Source organism: Thunnus albacares, chromosome 20 (assembly GCF_914725855.1).
Source record: "Thunnus albacares chromosome 20, fThuAlb1.1, whole genome shotgun sequence".
NCBI lineage: Eukaryota > Metazoa > Chordata > Actinopteri > Scombriformes > Scombridae > Thunnus > Thunnus albacares.
Window position 1 is genome coordinate 26,972,312 of NC_058125.1, and position 21,235 is coordinate 26,993,546.

General features: G+C 39.8%; 2 protein-coding genes across 2 annotated transcripts in view; one reads left to right on the forward strand and one right to left on the reverse strand.

Annotated features, from left to right (window-relative positions):
- The window catches only part of LOC122971137 (microfibril-associated glycoprotein 4-like), a 750,976-nt gene that overhangs the window by 496,128 nt on the left and 233,613 nt on the right, over positions 1 to 21,235 (forward strand). The window lies entirely within an intron of this gene.
- On the reverse strand, positions 746 to 21,076 carry asah2 (N-acylsphingosine amidohydrolase 2). The gene is made up of 21 exons (XM_044337624.1): positions 21,015 to 21,076; positions 16,372 to 16,506; positions 15,787 to 15,962; positions 13,287 to 13,430; positions 12,587 to 12,763; positions 11,994 to 12,121; positions 11,376 to 11,453; positions 11,066 to 11,186; positions 10,237 to 10,362; positions 9,895 to 9,981; positions 8,495 to 8,599; positions 7,268 to 7,349; positions 6,832 to 6,947; positions 6,624 to 6,718; positions 6,015 to 6,054; positions 5,801 to 5,899; positions 5,441 to 5,536; positions 4,072 to 4,221; positions 3,594 to 3,650; positions 3,379 to 3,467; positions 746 to 1,629 (listed from the first exon to the last, which is right to left on the reverse strand). The coding sequence occupies exons 2-21, from the start codon at positions 16,499 to 16,501 to the stop codon at positions 1,431 to 1,433; spliced, it is 2,295 nt and encodes a 764-aa protein (XP_044193559.1). The 5' UTR covers positions 16,502 to 16,506; positions 21,015 to 21,076; the 3' UTR covers positions 746 to 1,430.

A 21,235-nucleotide genomic window follows, 5' to 3' on the forward strand; every position in this document is an offset into this window, starting at 1 on the left:
CAGCAAATCTAATGCTTGGATCCAAACCAACAATGAACTGATCTACTAACAAGTATTGTGTTTGTATCAAAGTCTGATATATCTTATTCCTCCGTTGTTGTTCCAAAAACTATTAAAAACACGTCAGTGAGTCACACCGCTGCACTGGGTCACATGTTCCTTCATCGTGAAGAGTTTGGTCACGTTAGTTTGTTTAGAAACAACGGCTACAAAGAACAGCATCACGTTTTCAGTCTTCAGAGAGTAGATCTGTGTAAAGCAGTGAGCGTGTGCAGGAACGTGGTTATTTACAGCTTCATTAGCTTGTTGTGCTTTTTATATCACAATCTCTGGACTTTGAGCTGAAGGTCCTTGAGAAATTAATAGATGATGTGATAATCTTATCGCTGTTATTAGTCTACATGAGATTTGCTGACAAGAAGAAAAATATAGAAATCATCAGAATTAAATCTTAACACCTTCAATTTGTCAATTAAGTAATTTTTGGTTTTTGCCTTTTTTAAATTAATGGACAAATAAAAGGATCTCTGGCTCAGCTTGATTCAGATTAAGGTGTCAACAGTGTTTTCAGAGGCAAATGAAGAATTCATGGTATTTTAAGGGTCTTGTTCTATAGTGAAATGATCTGGAAACTGAACTCTGTTCTGATTGATTTGTTGGTATTCTGAAGGAAATCATCCTGAAAAACCCCCAAAACAATAAATAGATGTGAAGAAACAGAAACGCCGAATCCATTTTTATTGACAATTATTACAATTTACCTGAAATGTTTTTTTGTTTACTCATACACACATTATATATATCTATATATCTTACATCTATTGATTATTGATGGCATATTACACTTATGATCAAATATAAAATATATTCTGGTGAATAATTGGATTTGAATCGAATTCAACAGAAATTGTGAATTAAATTATATAATTAAGTAATTAAATTAAGTATCATTAAGTAATACATTTCATCTGTGTAGTTCTGTACATAATTAAATACAATAATGAGTAACATCAAACCTCTTCACATAGACAGCGGGAATAATCTCAAAGGTTATTTCTACTCACTCATAAGACACAATATTTCTTCCTGGTTTGTTTTCTCAAATAAATTCAGACACATTACTGGAAACTCAAACATTTTTTTGGAGGCACAGATGAGGATAAATGTTAGAAAAAACATTTCTTGGTTTTTTTGATTATTAAATCAGTCTTTCGTGTGACCCTGATGCTCTTTTGCGTGTAGAATTGATGATGAGATTTAAGTTTTAAATGTTTTGCCTTAAAACCAAACGTTTCATTTCTGTCCGAATAATGAAAGTTGATTTTGTTTGTTTCAGGTCATGAAAACACTCCGGAGTTGTTACAGAAAGTCCTTGAAAAGTCTTGGATCTTTATATTCCTGCACCTCAATGATCAGGGGGATGAGTGACGTCACTGATAGTAAAAGCTGGCGGTGACTCTGAAGACGTCTGATGTGCCTTCGTACGGCGTGATGACGGGTCGCAGGCCCTTCATCTGCTTGTAGTGTCCGAAGTGTTTGATCCTGTAGGAGCCGCTGGGTGTCAGCGGAGGAATGTGCCACTCGACCGTCGCGTTACTCTGCCGGTTCGCACCCTTCAGCCAGTGAAACCTGCAGTAAGACACATTAAAGGTCATTCCCAGCAGAGGCCTGATTTACATTTTTTTGGGGCCTTTTGATAAAAATATATCAGTTTTTACTCATTAGATTATAGAGAGCTGATGTCAAACTGGAACTTCCAGTTTCTGCTCCAGAAGAAGGAAAACCTCATTAAAAACCATCTAATATTGTTGTTTATTCAATATTTATGTTTTTAGGTGCCTTTGACGAACATCGTTTGCCATAAGTCCTACAGGTTTGTTGGCACATGCCCGACAGAGGAAACGAGTCCATGAGCAAGTGGCGGCGAGTTCAGACATGTCTGTAATAACAGCAGAACAGATAGAAGTCTTTACACAGCTGAGACTACAGCTGCAAACAGCGACAATGACTGCAGGAGGAAGCACAGAGGAGGTTTATGGATGTGGATGAAATCAAGTTACGATGATGTAAGTACCCGAGCTACTGGTGCAGTTCTTTTAATGGGAGCTGTAGTGTTTTGATTCTTGTTTGACTTTGTTAAATTCACAAAGGTTTAAATGTCTGACAGCAGCTGCTGTAGCGGAGCTGAACGCTCTGAGAATATGGAAAGAAAACTCCAGGAACACGCTGCCTTTTTTCACAAAAGCTGATGAAAGAAACGTTGAATAAGAGATCGTGTTGAGTTCAAGCAGCAACCTCCAGGGCTGAAAAATGAAGCCAATGCAAGTGCCAAAAACTGGAGTTCCTAGAATGGCCACTTGACGCTGAAAATGCCCAACTTTACAGCAGAAATAAACATGTTTACAACCTGGTACAAAAAACAGTTATATTTCCCTGTATGGTGGATGAATTTTTTTATAACTCATTCATTTGGCCCGCCTCAGCTCCACCTCTTTGCCCATTTAGGATTAACTGGGAGTGAGGCGGATCCAGGCACTGCCAAGATGGCGATGATCGGAGCCGCCCACTTTGAGCTTCAAAACTGCTCTTCAGAAACCAATGGGTGATGTCATGGTGGCTACATCCATGTTTTTTACAGTCTATGGTTGAGTTACAGGAGCTAGAGATGAAGTGATGTCATGACTTCGGCTCTCTCTTACTTTTAGTCTGTGATTGTTCAGAAGCTGTGTTCACTATTGCTCACTGTCTGGGTGTAACTTGAGCTAAAATGCAGCTTAAACATTAACACAAAAGCTTTAGCAAACATCTGGAGGATTTACAACATTAATCCTGCACTCATTCTGACCCTTAACACAAAAGATTGCTAACTCAAAGTAATGTTAAGCTAAAGTTAACATCACATTACACTAAGTTAGCTTAGCTTTTTATAAATATGCCCGTGCTGACTGCGATTTTTCAGATTTTGTCGCTGCTCCTTGTCTGATTCTTAGTGGATTGTAGATGAATTTAGTCCATAAATGTGTAACATCAGATAACATTACTGACAGAGACAATAATTACTGAATGAAGATGCTTCTTATTAACATCAGAGCAACTGCTATTTTGCTGCCCTCTAGTGGACGCAGTAATTATGACTGGAAAAAGGAGGAAATTAGGTGGCGCTATTATAGAGCGGCAAAGTTCCTGTAGGGAGCAAATCTGGATTTTCTAAAAACTTTGAAATTACTTGAATTCTGTCAAACACAAACAAAAAAAATGTTGTTGCTCCTTTTTTTTGATTCTTGTAAAGATTTTTTGCGTCATCAGATTTTTTTCATGTGTTATTGACAGTGTTGTAGTACTTTGCAGCATCAGCACCTCCACATATAGTACACACACCTGGTCTCCCATGATGCATCAGTGTGGACGACTTCCCAGGTGTCTGTTCTGTTGTCGTAAATCTCCACGGTAACAAAAGTCTTATCTCTCTGCATGAGGTGAGAAGATAGATGAGGTCAGAGAGGAAAGAAAGTAAAAAAAAGACACTACAGAAAAATATACAAGAATATAATGAGAACAAAGAAACGAGAAAGAAAAGCAGTTTTTGGTCTTACGATGTCTCCAGAGTGTCGGGGGTTTCCTGCTACAAACGTGACGGAGACAACATCACCCTGAAAAATATACAAAAACACATTAAAATACTTTTATTTACTGTATGTATGTCAACAAAAAATAAAAATACAAACTTCTGTTTGGACCCTGTAACAACATGAAACCACAGGTGTGCAACTATTTTCAGACAGCATAAATGCAATTATGGCAAAATGACTCAGTTTTAAAAAGCAGGATTAAAAAAGTATTTTCAACATTTTTGTTAAGTAAGTTCAGTTTTGGTTAAGATGCATTTGTCTGATCTTCCCGTTGTGAAAAATACAGCTGGGTGTCATCAGCATAACATGACAGGAAATAGATTCAAACTGACAGAGAAAATGACCAAAGAGCAGCATCTGAAAAAAAAGTGGTCCATGTACTGAGCCCTGAGGGACGCCACAGAGTGGAACAGGTGTGAGAGTGTGAATGTATGCATCCTACCTGTCTGTAGATGGGGTAAACCTGCTTTAGGATGTCTCCAAAGCTTCTGTTCGCTGGTTTTCTGTCAACAGACGCTGCAGGAAGCAGATTGAAGAGATTATTCTGAAAGAAAGGAGGCGGAGGGCCGACCGGAAGCTCCGACACTCTGTCCTGAAAAAACACAAACACAGTTATTACATTTAAATGACACTGTGATGATCATTTTGTTTTTGTAACTTCAGCTGAAGGAAATCCGGATCTCGCTGAGGGTTAAAATGGTAGAAAAACTAATGATGTGGAAATCCTGTGACGTTGCAAAGGTTGAGCAGGTACAGAGAGCACTTGAACTGGGTATCAACGTGTGTTCAGACAGAAAGCAAAACTAATTTTCAGCTTGTTTCATTCATGCAAATTTGACTGCTGGTCCGTGTTGGTTCACCCCGAACGGTCAATGTACAGACAGCGTAAAAGATTTTATTCTTCAATATGATCATGTAGTAGAGAAATCTAAATGTAAGAAATAAACTGAAACTGCAGAGAATAGTAAATGTCACTGCAAATGATAGTGAAGCCCCAGAAGTGAGAAAAATGAACTGAATATAACGAGTAAAGCTTCCTGGATCATTAGAGATCCTTCCCACTCTTTTACCCTCAGGGAGGTGCTACAGACGTCAGACAGTACGAACAAAAATGTGTTCAGCACAGCAGGTTTTTCTTGCAAATGCAGTTAGGATGCTAAATGCGTCACCAACTCTGAATTTCACAATTCCCCCCTCCCATTTTATTTTATCATACTGTATTTTTACTTAATTTATGTGTTTTAAATGATGTTACTTGATGATGTCGTTGCTGCTTGTCCTCATCATCGTACTGTTTTTTATTGTTCTTTCACACTATGTGGCGAAGCCAAAGGTTATTTTCCACAACTTGGGACAAAAAAGTTCCTGACCAATAGACGAAATGAATGCTGACATGTGACCCCGACTACACACTGCTTTTTGTAAGACGTCAAAAGCCAAAAAGGTTGGAAACCACTGGTTTCATCTTTAACAATGTGTTGTATTTTAAAAGCTCGTTATATTATCCATTGTGTCAAATCTTCATCTGAAAAGTAACTAAAGCTGTCAAATAAATGTAGTGGAGTAGAAAGTACAATATTTCCCTCTGAAATGTAGAAAGTACATTTGTTTTTCTCTAAAATTCACCTAATTTTCTGTCTGAACACAGTCAGAGTACCATCACCTGAATACCGGTAAAACAACTAAAATAAAAAACAACAAACAAACAACAACAACAACAACAAATGGATTCATTGCAAAGCATAAGGGCCACTAATGTCTTCAGTTTATGTTTACATTAATTATTTAAGGTGTTATCCACCCAGTCACACCTGTGCGATGGCTCTGGCCAGACCTCGGTACTTCTGCAGGTAAGCACTGAGCGTGTGCGGACCGTAGATGGTGGAGGCTCCTTCATACCGCTGAAGCTGAAAAAACACAGATCGCAACTCACCGTCAGCACAGACACAAACTAACAGGTTTCCTCCTGCTGCCGGTGTTTGTGCTAAGCTAGGCTAAACACAACTTATCTCTGTCCCCACATAACGTTTCATTTAACGTTGCAGTTATATTTTCCTCTGCTGGTAATGTAATCACAGTACAGGTTTATGCTCTGGCTTGTACCTTTGACTTTTTTTAATCAAAGAATCAGATATTCATCTTTCATAATGATGATGATGATGTGTGTGTACCTGGTACTCCTCATAGGTGGTGATGTAGTGTGTGTACACGTTACTCAGACCAGCGATCACCACCTCGGAGTCCCTGAACATCCCCTCTGACTCCAGCTCCTAACACACACACACACACACACAAACACACACACACACACACAGACACACACACAGTATTGTCACATGACTTGTTGCAGTTGTTAAAGTGCGATGATGTTTGTGTTCGTCTCACCTGTTTGACAGCTTCTCTTAACCTCCTCCCTGACATGGTGCTGTTAAAACACACAGAATAAAGCCACAACGTCAGGATCGAGTCATGTAGTCAGAAGTATCATCAGTAATATTAATTCTACTGTTATCAGTATTATTAAACCTGTATTAACTGATGTCAGGCAGTGAACTCATCTCTGACATATCATCAGCTTTTAAGTTGATATGTTGATCTTGTTAGCAAACAGAGTCGTGTTTCTGTCCAATATTCACTCTCTTTTACCTCTGTTTTTGTTCTCCACCAGCTCCTGAGGGAAATATCTGGCTCTTTAGCTGCTAAATGCTCCACTATGTTCACCAGCTAGTCTACAGCTAACTGTTAGCAGGTAGTGTACAGCGGCTTTTTACAGCTTTGTCTCTGAAACGACGCTATGAGACGCTGAGAGTGAACCAGAACAGTAAAGCTGCAGCCGGACAGATAAACAACGAGCTGAAACTCACTATAAAGCTCCGTAAAGCCGAGAGGAGCTGCAGAGTCACTGATAATTCTCTATCAGTAGTATTATGAGGAGTACTATCAGCTGTATAATCATCAGTACTATTTTTAGTAGTGGTAGTAAAATGTTGTTACGTCATTTCTCCAGGAACTGCGATGACAGCTACGGAGCCGATTGTGATGATCTGAACGTCAACAACCTGAGGGTGCCAGGGCAGAGGCCAGTTCATCTGCACACACACACACACACACACACACACACATTCATTCAGTTTTACTTTGCAATTTTTTTTCAAAATGTATCTGACGTGCTCTGATTGTATCTCTGCTTCTTCTTCTTCACCTCTCCAGTACTGAACAAGATGGGTTTGGGTCGGTGACATTCCTGCGTCTGATTGGACGGCTCGCCCAGGAGAGCGTCTCGGATCCCGTCCCAGAACGGGTCGCCTACGACGGCGCCTACACAGAGAGAGAGAGAGAGAGAGAGAGAGACTTTTATCTCAGTAAAACAGCAAAAAAACCAGCAGAATCAGGGTTTCAGTTTGAGCTTTGCTTTATTTGTTTTTATCTTTCTCTTTGTTTTGTGCTTTATGTGATTTGGCTGCTATAACTTAATAAAGTATTCTATCTATTAAATTCTTTTTTCATTCTTCGCACAGCTACTTCTGTCTTTTTTTCATGTGAACAAACCACTGCAGCACCGTGAATGTGTTTTCGAGGAGAACTCGTTTGTTTGAAGCAGACTGAAACCGTTCAGAGTAGAATAACAGCAGAATCACCCTGAGTGAAGTTGAGGTCTCCTCCTCCGTCTGTCGTTCCTGCTGCAAAGCTGTGACCCAGAGCTGGTTTACAAGTGCTGACCTAAAACACACAAACACACACATGTATATATATATATATGTATATATATATATATATATATATATATATATCTGTGAAAAAGGTTTTGTCTGTTCAGTAGCTAAATCTCAAAGTTCAGGATATTTAAATACTCTCAGCTACAACCCGCAACTTCAACAAACACCAAGTGGAATATTTACTCAGCCTCTTGCAAATTGGTGGTGACGCAAAAGCCACTTTTGCGTCACCACATTTTAAAAATATAACATTGTATTTACTAAGAAGCTCAGTAAGATCTGATGTTGGGCTGTTTTGACGCCTGTTGCCCAGGTGAAAGTGTTTTCTGCTCTAAAACTTTGAATACAAGGTTGGAGAGAAGACACTTTTGGATCTGCAGGCGTGTTTTAATCCTGTATGTGAAGAAAACTGAGTTAAAGGGAACATTTTTTGCAATTTTCTGTATATATCCTGCTCTGATGTCGGATGTTAAACATGTTCACAAACGTATGTAGAAATGCTGCCTGTAAGTCAAAAGTCAAGGCTTCAACCTACTGACTTTTGACTTTTGACTCGTTGCACATGCTCATAAATGGCTGGCTGTAATGTAGCCTTGGTTGCTAAGGTTGTTTCTAATGTGGTTGCTAAGATCTGATTCAGCTCCATCATGTACGGATGGATTTGAGAAGTTGACATTTGGAGTAAAGAAGAAGAAGAAGAAGTGAAATCCTGCTACTATAGTTTGTTTACGTAGCCTCCGGAGCCGGAGGAAGCTTCCTGAAGCTGACCAATCAGAACAGAGTGGGCTCATCAGGAGGCGGGCCTTAAAGAGACAGGAGCTAAAACGGCCTGTTAGAGACAGAGGCTGAACTGAGGGGCTGCATAAAGGACCAGTAGAAGATAAATAAGGAGTTGTCAGTTATATGTTATATAACAGTTAATAACTATAACTGTCAGCTTTGGTCACGTCACACTTGACTGGAGATGCTGAGAAACATTAAAAGTAAAGTAAAATATGCAGGATGAGCTGAGAGAAACAGGAAATAACTTCCTGCTCTGTAGTCTTGTGTTGGTGAGCTCCACTAAACTCACTTTGTAATATTAGTTGAAATGATTTCTGTGTGTCTGTTATTTGTTGAATGTGTGTGTTCTGTGTGTGTTTTGCTGACCGTGTGTGTGCTGTTGATCTGAACAGTAACATCTGTCATGTTGACCCACTGATGAGCAGAGTGAAGGAAACCAGTCACCTCCTCCACCGCGCCGGCATACAGCTCCTACAGGAGGCAGCGACATGTTGGCGTCATTTGTGAAGACAGCGTGTGTTTATCTGTTTATCTGTTTACCTGTTTAATGTAACCTTCAAATAAAAAACAGACAGACAGACAGACAGACAGGCAGGCAGACTGGCAGGCAGACAGACAGGCAGACCGACAGACCGACAGACAGACAGACCGACAGACAGACAGACAGACCGACAGACCGACAGACAGACCGACAGACCGATAGACCGACAGACAGACCGACAGACCGACAGACAGACAGACCGACAGACAGACAGACAGACCGACAGACAGACAGACAGACAGACCGACCGACAGACAGACAGACAGACAGACAGACCGACAGACCGACAGACAGACAGACAGACAGACCGACAGACCGACAGACCGACAGACCGACAGACAGACAGACCGACAGACAGACAGACAGACCGACAGACAGACAGACAGACAGACCGACAGACAGACAGACAGACCGACAGACAGACAGACAGACAGACCGACAGACCGACAGACCGACAGACCGACAGACAGACAGACCGACAGACAGACAGACAGACAGACAGACAGACGACAGACAGACCGACAGACAGACAGACAGACAGACCGACAGACAGACAGACCGACAGACATACAGACAGACCGACAGACAGACAGACCGACAGACAGACAGACCGACAGACAGACAGACAGACAGACCGACAGACAGACCGACAGACAGACAGACCGACAGACAGACAGACCGACAGACAGACAGACAGACCGACAGACAGACAGACCGACAGACAGACAGACAGACAGACCGACAGACAGACAGACAGACAGACAGACAGACAGACAGACAGACCGACAGACCGACAGACAAACAGACCGACAGACAGACAGACAGACAGACAGACAGACAGACAGACAGACAGACAGACCGACAGACCGACAGACAGACAAACAGACCGACAGACAGACAGACAGACAGACAGACAGACAGACAGACAGACCGACAGACAGGCAGACCGACAGACAGATAGACCGACAGACCGACAGACAGACAGACAGACAGGCAGACAGACAGACAGACAGACAGGCAGACAGACAGACAGACAGACAGACAGACAGACAGGCAGACAGGCAGACAGGCAGACAGACAGGCAGACAGGCAGACAGACAGACAGACAGACAGACAGACAGGCAGACAGACAGACAGACAGACAGACAGACAGACAGGCAGACAGGCAGACAGACAGACAGACAGACAGACAGGCAGACAGACAGACAGGCAGACAGACAGGTACCTTAGCCTTCCTGTAGATGTTGTGTCCGATGATTCTCGTGCTGTCAAACATGTCGTCACCGGGTCCGGACGCCTGACACATTTTAGTCTGACAGAAACAGACGGTTTACTGACGACAACCTTCAAAAGTCTTTTCTCAATCAAACACGAACCAGCAACAAAACTCTGTGGATGTCTGTTGTTGTGTTTTTATCTCAGCGTGTCTGATTGACACATGAGTCGTTGTGTTTGTGTGTAAAATGAGCTGCTGTGTGTTGGTAAAGTTCAACATGTGGACTCAGTGTTGAGCTGTGCAGGGAACCAGACTGTTGTAATATTAACGTGTGTGTTTGTGTGTTTTTACCCCTCCGACAGGACAGGAGCTGTTCAGGTAGTCACAGGGCAGTCCGCTGTTCGCACAGTGAGGTCCTCTGGTGTTCGGACTGACATCACCGAGGTTACTGGAGGAGAAACCGGCAACGAAGCCTCCCTGATGCACAACACACACACATTCTGTGAGATTAAGATTATTTTCAAAATATCAAGATCTTATAATATTACATTTCATTGTAATATTTTCTCTTGAAATGTTGCTACTTTTTCTGTTATTAAAACTTTTTCTTGTATTTTTTTCAAATATTACCACCTCTCTCCTAATATTAAGACCTTTTTCTTGAAATTTTTTGCCCTAATTTTGTAATATTTCAACCTCTTTGTAATATTGACTGTTTTAAGATAATAAATAATATTACTTTTTATTGTACTGTTGCATCTATTTATGTAATATTAAGACTTTTTCTCATAATATCACAGCTTTTTTTCTCATTATATTATGACTTTTTGTTGTAATATAAATACTTTTTCTTGTATTGTTAAATCTTTTTCTGTAATATTAAGCCTATCTCCTACCTTTTTTTTTCAAAATATCAAGATCTTCTTATAATATTATGTTTTATTGTAATATTATGACTTTTTTTCTTGAGATGATACAACTTTTCTCATAATATTATTACTTTCTCTTGTAATGTTGTTTTTTTTTAAGAATAGCCCTGATTCTCACATATTCACACAGTCTTTACATCCACCTGTAGCACCTTTTGGGAATCACTGGGTCAATAATTGATATAGTTTTTCAATCTCCAGTGAACACGCTTTACATGCGGGACCAGTGCAGAATGACCTCATCATGTCACCTGTCCAGGTAGAGCTCCGGGGTTCTTGTCCTGCTCCATCAGGTAGGAGGCGTAGCCCATGTTGTCGCTGCTCACCATGCGGTTGGTGTAGTTCATGCTGACAGCGTGGACGGCGAACCAGCTGACAGGAGGGGCGGAGTCATCGACAAAAGAGCGTTTAGTCAGATTCTAGTTTTGTTTGTTTATTCTTTACTCGGATATTTCCTGATTTAAATCATCACTGTGTATCATACAGGTATTATTATTATTATTATTATTATTATTATTATTATTATTATTATTATGAGGGGAGAGTGCTGTGTGTTTTTACCTGAGCATACCGATCCCGTCTCCGTCCAGATCAGTGAACTTCAGCACCAAAACCTGCTTGTCTGTGTTCTGCTTGTACCTGCAGAGATCAATAACAACAATAGCATCATTACTAATCAATAATTATTATTAGTCATTTACATATGGGAATGAAATACTACGGCGTGATTTTTCATCAACATTTCTACTTCTTCTTCTCTCATCTTCTCTCAAGTTCAAAGTGTTTTATTAACATTCATCCAGTGTTGCAAAAGTATAAGAAAAAATAAAAAAGTGACAATAAAGCAAACATGAATGAACCTGATGATAAATAATCAATGACAGTAACGAGTTCAATAGAAAATAAACACAAATGCATGAAAACATTTACAACATATACATTGATTCAATACATTCGCTCTCTCTCACCCGTCTCTCTCTCTCTCTCCCTCACCCGTCTCTCTCTCTCTCTCTCCCTCACCTGTCTCTCTCTCTCTCCCTCACCCGTCTCTCTCTCTCTCTATCTATCTCTCTCTCTCTGTCTCTCACCTGTCTCTCTCTCTCTCTCTGTCTCTCACCTGTCTCTCTCTCTCTCTCTGTCTCTCACCTGTCTCTCTCTCTCTCTCTCTCTGTCTCTCACCTGTCTCTCTCGTCCTCGGGGTTCTTCAGGTAGGAGTGAGGACTTCTGTTCAGGCTGCTGTCGTCCAGCTCTCCTCTGTTCCTGTAAATCCGGCCTGGCTTCATGTTACGATGGGCTATGTCTACACTCTGGAAACAAAGGTTTACATTCAGAGAGTATGATGTAATGTTGTGACAGGCTATGTCTAAACTTTGGAAAACGTGTTTGTACGTCACATTCGTAAATACAGCTTCATGTCGGTGGAGTCTGTCTACATTCAGGATGTACATTCATGCATTCAGTTTCATTGTAAGTCAGGCTATGTCTACGCCCTGGAGACAAAGCTACACAACTAACATTAAATAAGTATCCTGACTCTACATTTTATCACATAATGTGTTAAAAGTTGTTTTTGATTCTAGTTCAACAAAGTTACAAACGCATCGTGCAGTGCAGGACTCTAAAAATACAATTAAACAATATTATATTAAATACTATGCAGTATACACGGGGAGTTCACTTAGTGAGAGAAATCCAAATATAGGTGGTTTAAAAACATATGTTTGCCTTTTTGAACCTGTGACAGTGATTTGTGGTCGGCGGCACACACACACCTTGACGATGGCGTCGACCAGCGGCTCAATGGACGCTTTGATGTAACCTTTGCTGGTGATCATGAACAGTGTGTACTGGAAATATCCAGCCGGTCCAGAGTGTGTGTGTGTCCCGCTCAGAACCACGTTATCCTGACGGTACTGATTCCCATATTTCACCTGCAACGCCTGCAGAACCTGCACACACACACACACACACACACACACACACACACACACACACACACATAGAAAACAAAAACAACAATATTAGTAATATTGTACTTCTATGGTGCATATTTCTAAATTAACGAGTTTTATTTCATTCATTAATCAGTTTATATGTTTGATGATGTGTCGTGAGGTGAGTAACTGGCCGATAAAACTGGCTAAACTAGATGAAAATTCAACATACATGTTAAAATGTTAAAGGATTATCAATAATTATAAGTTATTCCAAAAATATAATAATATGAGATTACTTTTATTATAAATACTTTTCAGGCAATATTGCAATAATGCAGACTTTTACTTTTAATGCACTATGTTTACAGTGTAGTATTGCTACTTTTAGTTAAATACATGATCCTAATACTTCTATGACTATTTGTGTGTGTGTGTGTGTTTGCATGTGTATGTGTGTGTGTGTGTGTGTGTGTGTGTGTGTGTGTGTGTGTGTGTGTGTGTGTGTGTGTGTGTGTGTGTGTGTGTGTGTGTCCACCTCCAGGCGCAGCCTCTGTGATATCATTCCTACGTCTGCGGTGACGAACACGACTCTCCGCCTTCCGTCATCAATAATGAAGGCTCGGCTGTACAGGCGAGTGTGTATGCCTGCAGCCGTCTGCTGAGGGTTTGCGTAACCCATCTACGCACACGCACGCACGCACGCACACACACACACACACACACACACACAGATACAGAGAGAGATACAAAGCTTGGTGTAATCATTTGAAAAGAAAACATTAGTGGTGACAGTTGTTGGATGGACACAAGTCAAACATGTGATATGTCTTTGATGACACTGTTGTTTGATCAGTTCTTGGACACTAGTAAACTGGGCTGTTTGATGTTTCTTATCTGGAGAATTTCTTCTTCTGTTTCACCAGAGTTACTTTCTACTAAAGAAATAGTCCCTATGAAAACTGTCTCCTGTGTCAGCTTCAGCATGCTAGCTGTTGCTAAAACAAACACTGACATTCTTTTGCACCTGCAGTTCATTCACACTCACACAGGTTGACCTGAGACTTTATGGACTCTGACTGTATATCACACTTCATATCAGAGATTTCTGCTCAGAAACCATAAATATTATCAGTCCAAACACGCCCAGTCACACAGGAACCATCCAGCTGCAGCTGCAGACTTTGGAGTTTGATTCTCTGCAGATCCACTAAACTAAAGCTCCACTGCACCTGTAACCTGTAAAGCTAGCTTTGTGTAGTCTTTGTTAGCGTTATCACTGTTAATAGCTGCCATTTCTTATTGGAATATGCCATATGATATCTTTTTGTTATATATTGCTTTGTGAGGCTTTGATGGTCTTCACATTTTAATATTGTTGATAATAAACCCACATAGAATTCACATTCACTCATTGGTGGTATCGCTTTCTTTAAGACTTGGCAATTTTTGTTGAGCTAAGCAGTGGTGCTTCAGCCCCCCCAAAAAAGTGTGCCTCTGCCCAAAAAAAAATTCACCAGCCACCACTGATTATACTGTATATTAAACGGGTATTATAAAAGGAAAATGAAGCACTTTCAATGGAAAAGTGTCGACTCTTGTGCAGTAACCAATGTTGCATTAATGCACAGACTTAAGCCCTAGGCCTCAGGCCTCTGACCAAGGACCAGGACCTCACGAAACATGAGCTTAAAAAAACAAAACAAAACAACCCACAGTAAACACGATGTAGGAAAGTAAGCTACCTGTGGCAATAGTGATTCAATTTCAAGAGTTTGTGTGCAATGAGATGAACACTTCGGAAGCTGAACCGCTCAAACTCTTGAGGCAAAGAATATTGCAGACCATGTTCCCTAATACAGACATAGCTTCACACCTTTTCCTTAACGTTCCAGTCACCAACACCGATCTTTCTCTAAACTTTTCTTTGTTAAAAGTAGACTCCATGACTGCTTGACATTCTTTGGTCCATGGATTTTAAAGACGCAATCAACAAGTTTGTGGTGAAGAAGACCAGAAGAAAGTGCTTCTGAAGGTAAAACAACATGTTCTCTTTATACTGGTTCTTTGCTTGGGATGTTTGCGGGTTTTTAATTGAAAAGACTGATCTTCTCGTGTTGCACTGTGCACACAGACCTACTTGGCTGATAACCTAGCTTTGTCTTGACTTATTGTTAACATATTGTTTTATATTGATCAGTTTCATATTCAGTTTACTGATAAGGAGTGCACTTCATTTACTGTGTGTTAATGTCCGTTGATGCAGGCTGCTGGGGGGGTGGTCTCCAAAACATATATAGTACTAGGGCCTAAAGTAATGTTAAGGTGCCCCTTGCAGAAATGTGCACTTTGAAATCAGGATTAGATCTGCAAATGCAGTGAGTTGACTGATTCTGGTCTGGCATCATCACATGAAACAGTGGTTTCTCGGTTTAAAAAGCGATCGGTCCAATGAGCGCTGCAGGGAGACTAATGCCATTGTCAAGCTGTTGTCAAGCGTGGTCAAGCTGTGCGCCAGAACCTAGGAGGAATACTAACAACAATGGTGACCACTATAGACAAGACAGACGCTGCTATCAAGCTATTTTACATAGATGGCATGTCTTCTCAATATCGCCTAACATCGTAGTTTGTTTTTACTTTGCTTCACTCCACTCTTAAAACCCCAGCAAAACCAGTATGTTGGCATGGCTATGCATCATGGCTATGTGTCGACTTAAAATAACGTTAGATTCAGTTGGATACATTGGTCTCTAGTGAATGATTAGGGAAAATCGAATCCCCCTCCCCCACGGCCTTCAGTTAGACTGGAGGCGACGTCAGACTGAAGATAGAAATGGAGTGTGATGAGCGAGCAATTCTGTTTGATATCAGGCAACAGTGATGAATGAAAAATAAAGAATTTAACAGTTGCCAGATCTGGTTAGGTCTACATGGACATCTGGGAGTATTATAATTCCCACTTGGACAACATGGAAGAAGCAGGAGGCGGGAGACCCTGTAGGCAACGTCAATGTTGAGCGTGTGTTTTTACTGACCAGAGGGATTTCAGCCGGCGGCCCGGTGCAGTCAGCTCGGCCCACTCCGATCAGGTAAGGTTTGTGTTGAGGCTCCGGACTGGGAGGAAGGGTTGACTCCGGACTGGGAGGAAGGGTTGACTCCGGACTGGGAGGAAGGGTCGACTCTGGACTGGGAGGAAGGGTCGACTCCGGACCTGACAGGACAACAGAAACATGGTACTTGTCAGTTTTAAAGTACTATACTGCTGCTCCCATTACAAATCATCAATCATCTTGTTATCTAAATCACCATTTTCTAAATCATCGTTCAGTATTCATATTGTTATTCTTCCTGTCAGGCAGCCATTATTTTCAGTTAATTTCTATGAAAAATCAACCTGCAGAGACTTGAAACTATTAAAGCTTAACTTTCTGTGGATTTTACGTTCTAGATTTTTCTCCTTGTTAACAAACCCCATTAGCAGAGCCAACAATACGTCAACATGCACATGGGATTTGTCCACAAGAAGAAAAATATGGACCAGACTTATCCTTAAATGATGAAGAAATATTCAAGTTTTTATGCTTTCAGTTCTATGTGTAAATGCGTAGATGTGTCCTCACCTGTGTCTTCTTTCCAGGTAACCATCAGAGTGATCAGTGACACACTCACAGCCGTCATGAGGATGAAGAGGATGCCCAGCGTCACCTCCAGAACAGAAAAACCACAGCACACAGACTTCTTGCCTGCCATACTGTCTGTTAGCACAGGAGAGAAAATTTCACATTTTTCTTTTAATCATCCTCTCACTGATCATCAACACAGAAACACAGGAGTCCTCTGATTACTGTGACCCCACTACAGGTTAATGTTCAGACCATCAGTTTGAATTATTTGTTTTTGAGAAATCTGTTTCTTTTTGGGTCAGTTTGACTGTAAATACTACAATACCCATGAGCCTCAGCTGCCATGGAGAAAAAATCAGCAGAGGTGTGAGTCAGAAAGTGAACTGTTGAATGTTTTGTCATTTTTAGTTTCAGTTTGGGCGACACAGAATTTGAAGCTCTGTGATTGGATGTTTGTTGCCGAAATGCATCTTGGGAGTCGTAGTTGTCTTCTCTCCTTATGGTTTTTTTAGCACACGGTCTTGTAGCTTTGACTTTTCCACAAAGAACCAGCAGCCTGTTGTACCAGCTGAATGTTAGTTTGATCCTAACTAGGCATTAGTTGAACTGTGTTGTAACAAGATAAGTTCATACTGCCTCCATATACTCAGAGACTCAGTCACTCAGGCTTCTCAGCACAAACCTTATGGGGAAAATACAAATGTTTTTAGGGCCTGAGCCCCAAAGGGGCGAAGACCCTCTTGTACCTGTTCTGTTTCTTTCTTTCTTTCTTTTTCTTCTTTCTTTATTATTCCGCCACTTCAACCCTAAATTTGACCCCCTAAACATGCTCAAAAACTCACCAAACTTGGCACGCAAATCAGGCCTGGTGAAAAATTTGATAAAATGTAAAAATTAACCCCCAAAGTGTCAAAATGTGCTAGATAGCGCTACCTATGTATCAAAAATGGTGGCCACAGCCCGTAGGAATGTCGTAGAAAGATCAAACCAAAACTCAATTATTCATCTCATTAAGACCTATAAATCATATGCTGACACCCCTGACCTAAATCCAGCAAGAAGTCCACAATACACCCATGAAAGTATGACTTTGTGCCAATTTTGGACCCCAAACAAACGTTATCTCCTCCTAGGCTGTTAATGGTATCAGCTTCAAACTTTAATACGTGACTTATCACTCTGTGCTGAACAAAAGTTGTTAAAAACTTTGTAATAACTTGAATGGTTTAGATTTTATAAGCCCCGAAAGTTGGAGTGCCACATCGCACCTTACAATGTAAACCAATGGGGAGGCAATCTATGGGCATGAACTTTGTGCCAAACTGAGGTGTCTGATGTCTAAACTATAAGTCAGACCACTTTCAAACCTGTATCAATGGATTTACAATGAAAATTCCTACTAAAATGTGATTTTTAATGTAAGATTTGGCCAAAGTCATGGGATTTATGAAGATATTTCCACTAGAAGACTGCTCTGAAATCCTGCTCTCAATCTGACAGGGAGAAGGAGGAAAGAAAGGCAGGTGATGGGTGTGACAGTTGAATGTAGCTCAGTTTTATAGGATATAGCAGAAAGGTCTATATACTTACAGTATATTATATACAAACTTTGTATGAAGTTTGGGGTTATTATCATTTATTTTACAATAATTGTAGGTCTTATATGTATAATCAGTAGTGGGGATGACCTATGAGGGGAAGGGAAAAAATGGAGTGAGAGTGACATAAATAAAATAAAATATATTAAATATTCAATGCTCAATTATTGCAATATGAGGCATGATACCTGACAGATTTTAAATTCAAGTGAAAGGGCCAAAAACTTAATTTTGATGACACAGGTGTGAGAAAGACAGACATGTCTCACCCTGCAGAAAATTCTCATCTCACACCGTTGAGATTTGATGTTTCGCCATGACAGAGGAAGTTGCTATAACTTTATTGTACATGCTCTGGTCACACCATACTTTACATGTTTGTAAAGTCAGACCTGTCAGCCCAGGTCTGGAGACATCTACATGCCTGTGACGGAAACCCTTGGACTGCACCGCACCCAGAGTGCGCAAGGGTGCGAAGGCCCCTTCAACGCTGCTTGCAGCTTTAATTTTACTTGTTATCTGGCAGCAGTTTGCATCTTTCAAAGTATTTCTATGATTGTATTAACTATCTGCCTGGGATGAAAATATCTTTGTTTGCTATTTTCACAAACTGTGCTCAGCTTTCAGAAACAGAACTACAAATATGGCTGCACTGTTCTCTTCTTCACTGTATGAGCTGTATACCTTAGTCCACTGTGGACATACATATTGAAAATTTTAGCTTTCATCACCAAACTAGTCACAGTAATTTACGTTACTTATAATAACATGAATTATTGCTAATTAAACTTAGCAAGATAGCTGACTAGCATGGTAGTATGATAAAAGTAAAAATCTGCCTCTAACCAAGTTGTAATAGATTGAAACTGACTCAACTAATCTTCTAATGTTTTTGATTAAAAAAATAAATCAATTTTAGGTTTCAAAACTCTTGATTGAGTAAGTTTTCTGCTCCTTTAACCCTCACAAAGAATAACATTACAGAGCCAAGTTAATGCAGAGGGGCATGAAATACTCAGATCTTTTACTGCAGTAAAAGTACCAAAACAACAATGTAAAAATACTCCATTACAAATAAAAGTCCTGCATGAAAAATCCTACCACAGTAAAAGTACATAAGTATTATGAGCTTGATGTAGTTAAAGTATTGCAGTAAAAGTACATAAGTATTATGAGCTTGATGTAGTTAAAGTATTGCAGTAAAAGTACATAAGTATCATGAGCTTGATGTAGTTAAAGTATTGCAGTAAAAGTACATAAGTATTATGAGCTTGATGTAGTTAAAGTATTGCAGTAAAAGTACATAAGTATTATGAGCTTGATGTAGTTAAAGTATTGCAGTAAAAGTAGTGGTTTGGTCCCTCTGACTGATATATTATTATATATGACATCATTAGATTATTAATAGTGAAGCATCAGTGTTAGAGCAGCATGTTACTGTTGTAGCTGCTGGAGGTGGAGCTAGTTTACACTACTTTATATACAGTTAGCTAGTTTAGTCCAGTGGTTCCCAACCTCTGGGTCGGGCCCCTCCAAAGGGTCAGCAGATAAATCTGAGGGATCATGAGATGATTAATATGGAAGCTGAGTATGGCCATGCTTGCAATTTTTTTTTTAGTGTCGTTATCTTGAGATCATGAGTTAATCATTTTGTTATCTCAAGATAACAAAGCTCATTTTCTCATGATAACAAGTTAATTTATCTTGTTACTGTGTTGTATAGCAATCAAAGAAAGGACTGCATCAGTATAATACAGAACATGAATATGTGACACTTCTTTATTTAATATGTGCTGTGTATGTAATATGGGGTATATACGTGAATCTTATGCAAACTCCTTTGGAAACAACGTGTTTTTTTTCATGCCAATAAAATTATTTGAGCCGATAGATAGATAGATAGATAGATAGATAGATAGATAGATAGATAGATAGATAGATGATAGATAGATAGATAGATAGATAGATAGATAGATAGATAGATAGATAGATAGATAGATAGATAGATAGATAGATAGATAGATGGATGGTAGCATGGCTCTTCTGATCTCTGATAGACATTATAAGTAATAAGAGGAAACAACCTTTTGTCTTCTTGTGATAACAAATTGATCATAACTCGTGATCTTGAGATAATGGCATAAAAGAAATATTGCAAGCACGGCCGTTCTCAGCATTGATTAATAGGAAAATAAAGAAGAAAAAACAAAGTTCTGATACACAAATCTGTTTCCAGTTTTTGGACTTTTTCTCTAATCTTTGATTTTTTGCTGAAATATTGGATCATTTGAACATTTATTGAAATGAAAGCATGTGAAAAGTTTAGAGGGAAAAATCACTATTTGGTGGAGCTGTTAACAACTCATAGACATGTGAAATGTGACCCCGACTACACACTGCTTTTTGTAAGACGTCAAAAGACAAAATGGTTGGAAACCACTGGTTTCATCTTTAACAATGTGTTGTATTTTAAAAGCTTGTTATATTATCCATTGTGTCAAATCTTCATCTGAAAAGTAACTAGAGCTGTCAAATAAATGTAGTGGAGTAGAAAGTACAATATTTCCCTCTGATATGTAGAAAGTAGCATCACATGGAAATACTCAAGTAAATAAGTACCTCAAAACTGTACTTAAGTACAATATTTGAGTAAATGTACTTAGTTACTGTCCAACACTGGTTAATGAATAAAATAAAAATTAAACTTACATAAAATGTTAAGAACTTTCTAATTCTTTCCTCTAATTCTAAGGTCACCGTGTATTTTGCTCTTATGCCAAATAATAGTTTCTCCTTCTTGTTGAGGCAGATACAGAATTCTTCCTTAAACTCAGAGACTGTGGTTTTACATGATCGTCCAGCTGCTGTAAATGACTGGATGAACTTCCAACAGCTCCAAAAGCTGCTCTGAGGTCTGTTTCTGTTGGAAAAGTTTGTACAACTTCAAGGAATCACAAAAGGATCAAACCAGACACGAATGTTAAACAGATCCCAGTTCAGACATGAAATGAATCTGTGTTGAGACAAAACGCTTGTACTCACCTTCAGCTTCTGGAGTAAAACACAAGAAGGAAAGTTTACAGCTCAGATCCACAAAGCTGTTATCTGACTGATGAACAGTGGAGAGTGAAGAGAGAGTCTGTTTCACTCTCAGTCTGCAGGTAATCTCCTCTCTCACTCCAAAGGTCACACACCTGAGCTACACACCGATTATAGATTATAGATTACAGATAAAACATATTTTACAAGTAATAAAGCCACAA